The sequence below is a fragment of the Triticum aestivum genome, chromosome 3B (assembly GCF_018294505.1).
Source record: "Triticum aestivum cultivar Chinese Spring chromosome 3B, IWGSC CS RefSeq v2.1, whole genome shotgun sequence".
Lineage (NCBI taxonomy): Eukaryota > Viridiplantae > Streptophyta > Magnoliopsida > Poales > Poaceae > Triticum > Triticum aestivum.
The window spans coordinates 44,040,828-44,052,210 of NC_057801.1; the positions used below are offsets into that span (position 1 = coordinate 44,040,828).

General features: G+C 42.0%; 2 protein-coding genes across 2 annotated transcripts; both read right to left on the minus strand.

Annotated features, from left to right (window-relative positions):
* Positions 1 to 1,670: 1,670 nt before the first annotated feature.
* On the minus strand, positions 1,671 to 2,438 carry LOC123068470 (non-specific lipid-transfer protein 4.1). The gene has a single exon (XM_044491051.1). It carries the CDS (start codon positions 2,254 to 2,256, stop codon positions 1,909 to 1,911), a length of 348 nt encoding a protein of 115 aa, XP_044346986.1. The 5' UTR covers positions 2,257 to 2,438; the 3' UTR covers positions 1,671 to 1,908.
* Positions 2,439 to 5,215: 2,777 nt separating this feature from the next.
* Positions 5,216 to 5,928, minus strand: LOC123068471 (non-specific lipid-transfer protein 4.1-like). Its single transcript, XM_044491052.1, has one exon. It carries the CDS (start codon positions 5,838 to 5,840, stop codon positions 5,493 to 5,495), a length of 348 nt encoding a protein of 115 aa, XP_044346987.1. The 5' UTR covers positions 5,841 to 5,928; the 3' UTR covers positions 5,216 to 5,492.
* Between the last annotated feature and the right edge of the window lie 5,455 nt (positions 5,929 to 11,383).

Sequence of the window (11,383 nt, forward strand, 5' to 3'; positions counted from 1 at the left end):
TCAGCATTAAGCTCGAGGAGACCTTCGATGTTCATACGGTACGCAACCGACGATAATAGTTTTTTTTCATAATTACTCATGACTTCAACTATTTTAATCATGAATTTTTTTTTTATCTTTTCCAATTCGACTAGCTTATCCCATGCTTTGCAAGACGCTATGTCTTGGAGAGGATGGGTTTTAAAGACCATGAAAGTTTCGAAACCAAAAAAATTATCCTAAGTACCCATCATGGTGTGTATTTTCAAGTAAAGTTGTACAATGCTCAGAGTGTAACCCATTTTGGTTGCAAAAATTGGGAAGCACTTTGCAAGATGTATGGTTTTGATGAGGGTATGCTTGTTACCATGGATCTTGGTGATCCTACAATCGAGCAAGAGAGACCTACGATTTTTGTCCTTGTGGATACACCTCCAATTCTTTCCCCATGTGAGGTTAACATAGTTATTAAGTAATTTATATTGTTTATTTCAAAATAGTTGACAACTTATTCTCCATTGACAACTTATTTTCATTCTTCAAAGAATGTGTGGAAGATGGTAGACAAAACCTACTACACCAAAGGCTCCGAACTAACTTATCAGGAGAAAAATCATCTGGTTGCATTTTGTACTGATCTTGAGAATTACAACGTCTACAATCGAACTCCTCAACATTATGGTCAATACGTGCCACTAGTGCACGTGTTGAACTACGGTAACTATCATGGAGATACCCTGGTAAGATTTTTTACTATTACGACATCCGTGCATCTTTTTACACACTTCTAAAACTAGTACATCATATCATTGCTAACTACGAAGTTATTACTATGGTTTTCAACAGATAATCCCGAATGATTGTGTGCCTCATCTGATGTATACACACGGTAGCATTTATGTTTTGAACATACAACCAGGTCTTCCTACGAATCTAAACTGTCCATACCGGGTTTCTAATAGAAGTGGAGACATGACAATCAAAGAATGGAAAAAATGTATGGACAGTCGTAAGGAGCTTCTTGGAAGCAATATTCAGCGAAGGGCAAAAATTGGAGACAGGATGATCGCCATTCTTCATAATGGAGAGTCAGGGTCTATATTATTTTATGCTATTTTACCTTAAGGGTGTTTAGGTCCTACCTGATACTGGTGATCATGTGTTAAGAACAATTATGTAGGGTTGGGTTCGATCACTATGAGGATGATGATCGTATGACTTATTATTAATAACGAGTAGAAGTTGTATGATGATGCATGATTAGTAGGACGAGTACTTATTATTATATATGCTGATTTATGCGAGCATGCATGAGTTATTATATCAGCGGGTAAAATGAACATATATAGCAGCAGCGTTGGTAAACCAAGGACGAAGATATAAGAGAGGACACTTCTCTCTATTAGCTAGCTAATATAACAACCTAAAAATAACCCCCAAAACCCCTAAAGCAGCCACTTTCCCAAAAAAAAATATGGACTTTTGGTCCCGGTTGGTGCCACCAACCGGGACCAAAGGCCCCCTGACTGGGCTCGGCGCACAGAGTCACGTGGAGGCACATTAGTCCCGGTTCTTGTTTGAACCGGGACTAATGGGTGGAGGTGTTAGTAACGGCCCGTTACTAAAAACCGGGACTATTAGGTGTTTTTCTACTAGTGTAAGATCCATATATCAAAAGTGCACACGGTACAAAGAAGAACAAACCCATGAGTCCTTTCAAAAGGGTGAAGGAACAACCAAACATCAATATAACAGTGTGGCCTGCCATTCAGAGCTGGCCGGCCGGACGTAGGTACTCCTCTCGCTGTCACGCAGTGAGATAATATGAGAGCACTTATTCATATATATGTATATGTATGTGTATGACCTCAACGTACTCAGCGTAGATCGCTGGAGCTATATGCAGCGACGATGAGAAGAAGTGGTCGATCAACGAATCTTAGAACAGTCCACAGATGAGCTGATGGCGTAGGGGACGCTGACGCCGCACTTTGAAGGGATGCCGGCGGCCTTGCCAGCGTTGAGCCCACCAGCAGCGCTCTTGATGCACTTGCACGCTGCTTGCTTGTCAGCGGTGCTCTGGGCTGCACCGGCCAGACTCCTGACGCCGCTGCAGCAGGCCGCAGGCGGGTTGGCGCCGTTGCCGCGTGCATAGGAGATGCAGGGGCTCAAGGCAGAGGTCACCTGACCGCAGGATATCGCCGCATCGCAGGCTACGAGGAGCATAGCGGCCACCATGGCGACCAGCACGAGCTGAGTAGCTGCACCGCGGGCCATCCCTATCGAGTTTGCAGTAGAAGTGGTGTTGAGCTCAGCTGGAGATGGTGAGATGGGCTAGATTTGCTAAGTGATTGTACCGGTGAGGTGTTTCGTAGGGTGTGCATGGGCTTAAATAGAGCTGCTAACCAACATGTGATACCATTTGTAGTAAGTAAACTGTACACTATGATTGTGGCAAGTATTGCGTCCACAGGGATAAATTCGATTGGTGTGAGCCAATGCATAAATGTTTGTCGCTGGATGTTGGATTAGGTTGCTGGGTATATTAAAGCATTTGGGAGACGGTTGGATGTTGGGTTGGGCCCATTGATCGACCAAGCATGCGTACCTAGCGATGCAGTGTGGTTCATTAGCGTGTGCAGCGCAGATTAATAACGACATGTACTCCTACAATGATCGACTGTGGAGTGGTTGAGTGCATTAATTTGGTTTGCTCGTGCAGGGCCACCGTTCAATCACCTTCATTGATGCAATATTCAGGACTGCATTTTAATGATTAATTTGGTTTATATGAAGACATGTCTTTTGGGTAAATCTACCATGTATTATGTATGGCACGGTGCACCTATATTCCGCTTCTGTGTTATAAAATATCGACTTTATTATGCAAATGGCTTTGGCGCATCCGGATCCTATAGCGGAATATGGGTGCGTTGCACCGCTCCCATCTATGGTCTTTTGATCCACAAGTGGCGCTACTAGGAATGAGGTTGGAGTACTTCTATCTTTTCAATGGACTTTAAATTTGTATGTATACTTATCCATGAACATAGGGAGTGGTAACTAAATTTACAATGCTATCAGCTCTGGAAGTTTTCCCTCCGTCTCTAGACACACCCACGTTGTTTTGGTCGGCACATCGAGCTCCTCAAATCGTCGGCAGAGCATTGTGCAAGCATGGACCAAATCAATGGGCCACGATGTTGTAGATGTGTACTATAATAGCGCTGGCGTATTAAATGGATCCAACGGCCACCTCTGCCGCGCAGGTCATTAAACTTCTCCGCTCTCTCATTTCACACACACCTCCTACCTTGTACTGCTACAAGGAATTAAAACCCAACTTCTTTGGGCAAAGTTAAAAAACCAACTTACATCGACTTTCTAGTCTTCAATATACCAGCCCGGGATGCATCTTCCTATAGATTCAAAGTGTACTAGTAGGAGCCATGGGGAACTTAGCAATATCTACGACACCCCAAATTTGGGCAACGGAGACTCGTGAAACAGTTTTTGACAGCTACGCCCTTATCCTATAAAGCTCACCTTTTTCCTTGGCCTGAGAACCACGTATGTGATGGAGATGCGATGGTAATAAGGCGGACCAAATGATAAATCATACATTTTGCAAGACAATGGCGCGGTGCCTATGAAGAGAATAGAAACCAAACATCTTGCCGTGCCCCGCCGTAAGTTTTGGCACCGAGGCCTTCTATGGAAAAATATGTTAGACCAGTTTTTTTTTAGTAAATTTACATATTTCTATTTGTACTTCAATCGAAATATATGTTCATATTTTCTGCCAAAGCTAAAATGATATCAAAATTTACATACCAATCTGTATTCGGAAAATTCTAAAATTTTAGAACTTTTAGCCCTGAGATACACATTTTCGGCCACATTTTTACTAAAATCACTTGAATAAAATTAGATATATCTGTTTGAACTTCAATAAACATATGGAGTTCATATTTGCTACCGAAGATGAATAGTTATCTAAATTTGGATACCAAACTGTATTTGGTAAATTCTACTGCCTCTGATCCAAAACAAGTATCGCAGCTTTAAATTAAGGTTAGTTAAACCTTAGCTCAAAGATGCGACACTTATTATGGGTCGGAGGGAGTACAGTTTTTGATGGAAAAAGACTGAAATTATGTGGTTGTGCGATATTGGCAAGCAGCTGACGATCAACTATCCACTTTCAATGTGACACAACATAACTTTCTTGTTATTTTTCATACCATAAGCATTTAGTCCACGTACTCCAAGCTGAAGGCTATCACTAAAATTTACTAAAACTGCAAAAGTAATTGATAACATAGACTTACAATGACATCAATTTTGTAATATTCAAACAGTGTCTGATTAAAGTTTTTAATATCCAATCTAAAATGCTTGAAACAATAAGAAAAATCCGTGCAACTTATAGTTGCAATGCAGGCAGTGAATAAATCTCTCAATCAGGAAATGAAAAAAAATTGTTTATTGCCGCAAGTTATGTTTGCTTATTTTGGTCACATTACATTATTTCTTTCCTGAACTGATCTTGCGATTCTGTCAATTCAAAAACACAAAAACAACATATTATAGTTAAAGGCTTTACCAACCGTCATCGTGGGGAAAGTCATCGTCAAAACTGTTTTTCATAAACTAAATAAGCATCATCTTTTTTTCCCTGAAAAGTTACCCATGATTGTCTCTTTTTTTCATGTGGATGAGGATACAACATAGAAAAAGATAATTGATCATCCCACGGTTACTGAAGCCATTACAGATCGAGCTATGTTGAGATGAAAAAGGTCAAACTTCAGTATAAATGCTTATATATAAATATATTTAAGGTATAGTATATTTTTGGAAAAATTCAAACACCTGACTCAAATTAGCATGGAGAGAATATGTCCATCCGTGCGCCTGTAGTGAAAAGTAGATATTAACTTTCTATTTGTGCAAGTATTTAGTGCCGTAGTCCACTAAGCTTTGTTATGTCATACCCTGTCAGAACGCCGGTTTATTACTGTGATTCGATCCATCATTACAAATTACAAATATATAACAAACAGTTTTAGGGTGTGTTTTGTTGAGGAACCAAAAAATGACTGAAATGCCATAGTCCCATTCCTAGTAAATTGTTGGGGTTCATTCCTACGTCTTGCTTGGAGCAACAAACTGGAATGGAATGCTTTCCCAGTCTTGCATATATCAAAAGTGCTGAATAACATGCGCACGCAAGTAGAGCTGATCAGCTGAGTATACAATCCATATATCAAAATTACACATGGTACAAAGTACAGCATACTCGGGGAGTGGAGGAACAACCAAACTCGGGCCGGCCATGCAGAGCTGCTTGACGTACGTACTCCTCTCTCTCTCACGCAGTGAGATAATATGAGAGCATTTATTCATATATATATGTGTGTGTGCGTGTGTGTGACCTCAACATAGTAAGCGTAGATCCAGCAACGATGGTGCAGGGGACGATGGCAACAGCGATGGCAGCAAGTGCTCGATCAGCGAATCTTAGAGCAGTCGACCGAAGAGCTGATGGTGTAGGGAACGCTAACGCCGCACTTTGTGGGGATGCCCGCGGCCTTGCCAGCGTTGAGCCCAGCAGCAGCGCTCTTGATACACTTGCACGCCGCTTGCTTGTCAGCGGTGCTCCGGGCTGAGCTGGCTAGACTCCTAACGCCGCTGCAGCAGGCCGCAGACGGGTTGGCGCCGTTGCCGCGTGCATAGGAGATGCAGGGGCTCAAGGCAGAGCTCACCTGACCGCACGATACGGCCGCCTCCGTGGCTGCGAGGAGCATAGCGGCCACCACGGCGACGAGCACGACCTGAGCAACAGCAGAATGGGCCATCACGATCAAGCTAGCTAGCGCTAGTAGTGGTGGTGAGCTCAGGCAGAGATGATGAAATAGCTAGATTTGCTAAGTGATTGTAATGGTGAGGAGTTTCGTGGGGATGCATGGGCTTAAATAGGGCTTCTTGGTGTCGAGTATTGTGTCTACGTGTGCCAATTCAATTGATACCAGCAAATGCATGAATTTAGGTTGTTGGATGTTGGAATTGATTTATGGGTGTTAATGCATTTAGGAGATGATTGGTTGTTACCGTTTGGTTAGGCCGATGGATGGACCAAGCACTACATCCAGGCGTTCTAGCGGTGGAATGTGGTTGATTAGCACAGCAGATTAATTATGAGACTAAGACATGTACGCAGTCATATAGTGGCCGACCATGGAGTAGTTCAGTGCATCTATGATGGTGAGCACGACCATTGAACTGTGCATATACGTACGTCATCATTTTTCCCCAAAATACGCTCTGGCCTACCGAATCCAATAGCTCAGCCTGCAAGCGGAAACCGGATTTGCTTCCAATAGAAGCACAGCCGTGCATCTCGGAAAAGGGAAAAAATGTTTTTTCCATCCACAAGAGGTACTGATTTACTTCTTGTGGAGTCATGAATTTGTTATGTGAGAGGGAAAAATCATGGATTTTTTTGACCATGAGAGGCACTAATTTACTTCTCGTGGAGGCACGGATTTGCTTCCACGACAAGCACGGCCATGCATCTCAAGAAAGACAAAATATGTTCTTTTCCTTCCACGAGAGGCACTAATTTAGTTCTCGTGGAGGTGCGGATTTGCTTCCGCGAGAAGCTTGGTCATGCTCTTGGAAAGGGAAAACCGTGGTCTCGGTTTGGGGTTTTTTCGTCCGATTTTTTCGTGAAAAAAAGGTCGTCGAAACCTATCAACATACGATCTAGTTTTGAAGATCTCGATGTGAGGAATCCAACGGTGAAATGGTTCAGGATTTGGACACATGGTTGAGAGATAAAACATTTTGAATAAAAAATCTACGAAAAAGGAAAAATCCCTGGTTCCGACAAGTGGCGCACATGCAGTTCAACACATGTTGCACCATGGGAAGGTGTGAGTGACATTTACAAAGAGTACTCCTTCATCAGTGATTTCGGTAGTTGAGTGCATTAATTATGATGAGCTCGACAAGTGAACTATATCAATCTAGTTGTGCATGTGGTCATGCATGCCTGGGGATCATCTACCTTGCCTTACTTGGTCCCAATATCACAGCTTAACATTCATTGGTACCATATTCAGAGCTACATTCCGAATTTTTATTTGTACATCATGCATGTTTTATCCGAAGGTGATCCCACGATTCTAGCAACTCAAAAACACAAAAGGACACATGTTCATGTTAAGACCTTGATGTCCATCATCTTCTTGGTCGTCGTTACTATTATAGTCATTATTATTGTTGTTGTTGTTGTTGTTGTTACAATTTATTTGTGGGGAATGCCATTGCCAGTCTTGTTCTAAGAGAAAACAAAGGAACACTATCTCTTATTTCCTCACAAGATACGCTTGCCTGTCTTTTTCGTGTGTGCACCACCTTCAGAAACGAAATTGATCGTTCCACGTTAACTCTAGTAATATATCAATGCAACTAAGTTGGTACGAAACCGGACGATATTCGATCTAAATGCATGTATAAATATATTCTTAGTTAATATATTTTCAGTTGTTTTACAAATACACATTCTAAATTACCACAAAGCAAAAATGTGCACTTGGGAGACTTGTAATTCAGCACCAAATGTCAATGTCCCCGTGGTTCACCTGGAGTGAATAGATGTTAATTTGCCTCTGTGCAAGTACTCAGTGCCATAGTCCACTCGGCTTTTTTTTAATGGTAAGTGCCTCATCCGTCAATGTAGCAGGATGTCTCATGGTGATTTACTACTGTCGATGGATGCATCATTAGAGCATCTCCAACCACAAACACACTAAGCAGACCCCCAAAACACCCGCGGACGCATCCGCGGAGAGTGACCAGACAGCACACCAAAAACGTCCGCCACAACCACAAAACTCAAATTTCGTACCTCCGTACCCAAATAGCACAGCCATGTAAATAAAAACCTATGTACTATGTACATAGCTAAAAGAACTATTGTCGAAGATGTTGACGGTCTCCTTGCCTGGGGCTAGGTAGATGGGAAAGTGCGGTAGCTCCTGCGCGTGTGAAGACTCTGTCCCCTCCTCCACCTCCGCCTTCCCGTCCAATTCGATGAACAGTGCTTCCATCGCCGCCTGTTTTATTCCGATGAACTGTCGGTTAGCCTCGACATAGACCTCGTCCTAGATGGAATCATGGACGGCGGTCTGTTCTACCATCTCCATCGCTTGGGCGGCCTCGTACTCCACCTTGGCATCCGGCACGGCGAAGCACGCAGACAGCCACACCTCCATCTACTCCCCTCTGGCTCCACTGCCTCCTTCTTCACGGGCTCTGCTTTCTACAGCTGCTCCCCCTCCTCCTTATCCTCCTCCTCCTGCCCCACTTGCTCCTCTTCATCCTCCTCCTCATCCGCCACCTCCTCCTCCATGAGATAATACGAAGGCTTTTATTCGTGTGTGTGTGTGTCTGTGTGTGTGTGTGTGTGTGTGTGACCTCAACATACACATGGTGACCATTGGTTGATCAGCAAATCTTAGAGCAGTCGACGGAAGAGCTGATGGCGTAGGGGATGTTGACGCCACACTTGGAGGGAATGTCGGCGGCGTTGCCAGCGTTGAGCCTACCGGGAGCGCTCTTGATGCACCACTACAAGAAATATGTCAACTAATGACCTTCTGTCAGTGACCCTGGAAGAATTGGTCATAGATCTATGACCATTTGAGACCAATTGGTCAAAAGCTATTCGGGGGGCTCCAAACCCTAAACCATTGCGACCATTTTGTTCAGAAAGGTCGTAATTTCCTTACACGAAATGGTCACAAAGCAAACAAGGCTGGTCCGCTGCCTTATTTCTAGTTGTTAACGACCAATATAGATGGCCATAGCCTTGTAGATTGTGGTGGGTTGTGATGACTAGGTGCCATCTCATCAGTTTTGCCTATGCGTCATGTCCATGTGTCAATTTTTGCCCTAGGTTGTGAAGTAACCTATATTTCTGTTATTCCAAAAATTCCCAAATAATTCTCATAAATTGTTTGGATCATATCTTCATCAAATATGTCAAAAACCTTCATTTCCTAGTTCAAAAATAACTCAACAATATTCATTTTCCTATTTTGTTCAGAGTAGCAGTTTGTGAAGGAAGTACCACTTTGGCATGTCCAAATAGTTTCCAGTTTCTACAGTGCTTTCCTATGCCCAAATAACCATCCTCCACCAAATGTTAGCTCAATCCATTCATTATTTTGAACCGAGCTTCAACATTTGTAGTTATGTCCAGTGTGGTAGTTTGCAAAGCAAGTACCACCTAGGCTCCTCCTTTTGAGCTGAAAATTTGTGAAGACGGTCTTCTTAGTAACTGATCATCCTCAGCCAAAACTCACGCCCATTAGCCATGTACATTTCCCGTACCGCTAATCAAACACTTGGCTGCTAATTCATGTTTGAGCATCGATCGGTCTCCTCGTGAGGATGTTATGTTGTAATTTTCTTCCTAGCACCTACCTGGTGAGTGCCCAACCCACTAGACATGCTTAGGCCGCCCAGAACACATGGCAATGTCACGGTCACGCGGTGACCATGCGGCGGGCATGCGAGCTTACGCGCTCTAGAGTTGGGGCCCTTTGCCACCGTCCAAACCTCGATGTCTCGCCATCAAACCATGTATTTCTGATTAAATAGATACTTATTTACCTAGAAATTATTTTTGGAAGAAATAAAGAGCAAACTATGAGGCAGCTGCAGTTCAAATTTGACCCGCTTCCAGCTGAATCGACGAGAATTTATCTTCTTCACCCAACCAGCTGAATCGAGGTGGATCAAAACTTTTGACACCCAACCATTTTGTCAATTGTGCATTAAATATGGCCTAGTATTTAATAAAATTTATTAGGTCCAATTTTGCAACAAATATATGGTTGGTCCTTCACAAAAAAAAACTCATTTCGGGCACTCGGAAAATGGAAAATGAATTTTCCGTGCAAAGTGAATGAAAACTCCCGTAGGAAACATTGTTTGGAATTCCAAGATGCATCCTTGTGCACAATATTAGATCATTTGAACAAACTATGACATGAATGTGGCCATAAGATTGATCATTTGGCTTGAAAGCCATGAATCTTCACACTTGATAGCTCATTTCTGAGAACACTTTTTTAAAATAATTACCTTGTTACAAGTTTATTATTTTTCATGGAAACTTGGTCACATATAATGACACAATGCGAAGGTTTTCCAATTTTTTGATTTTTTTTGAATTTTTTATGCCCGTTTCAAAATGCGGTCAAAACGGCGGGAATGACCGTTCCTAGCTAGTGGTTGAATCTTGGAATTTTTTTGGTGTTTCTCCGATTAAATAGATCCTTATGTACCTAGAAATGATTTTTAGAAAAAAATAAAGAGCAAACTACGTGGCAACTACAGTTCAAATTTGACCCGCTTCCAGTTGAATCAGCGGGAATTTGTCTTTTTCACCAGAGGTGGATCAAAACTTTTGACACCCAACCATTTGGTCAATTGTGAATTAAATATGTCCTAGTATTTTAGAAAAATGATTTGGTCCAATTTTGCAACAATTATTTGGGAGGTCCTTCACAAAAAAACCTCCTTTTGGGCACTCGAAAAATGGAAAATGGTTCTTTCGTCCAAAGAAAAAGAAAACTTCCTTAGGAAGCACTGTTTGCCATTCCAATATGCACCCTTGTGCATAATATAACATCATTTGAACAAACTATGCCATGAATTTGGCCATAAGTTTGATCATTTGGCTTGAAGGCCATTGATCTCCACACGTGATAGCTCGTTTCCGATAACACTTTTTTAAAATAATTGCCGTATTACAAGTTTATTATTTTTCCTGGGAACTTGGCCACATATAATGACACAATGCGAAGGTTTTCCAATTTTTTGTTTTTTTTTGAATTTTTTATGCCCGTTTCAAAATGCGGTCAAAACGGCGGGAATGACTGTTCCTAGCTAGTGGTTGAATCTTGGAATTTTTTTTGGTGTTTCTCTGATTAAATATATACTTATGTACCTAGAAATGAATTTTGGAAAAAACAAAGAGCAAACTACGAGGCAGCTGTAGTTCAAATTTGACCCGCTTCCACCTGAATCGGCGGGAATTTGTCTTTTTCACCAGAGGTGGATCAAAACTTTTGACACCCAACCATTTGGTCAATTGTGCATTAAATATGGCCTAGTATTTTAGAGAAATGATTTAGTCCAATGTTGCAACAATTATTTGGGAGGTCCTTCACAAAAAAACCTCCTTTTGGGCACTCGAAAAATGGAAAATGGTTCTTTCGTCCAAAGAAAAAGAAAACTTCCTTAGGCAACATTGTTTGCCATTCCAATATGCACCCTTGTGCACAATATGAGATCATTTGAACAAACTATGCCATGAATGTGGCTA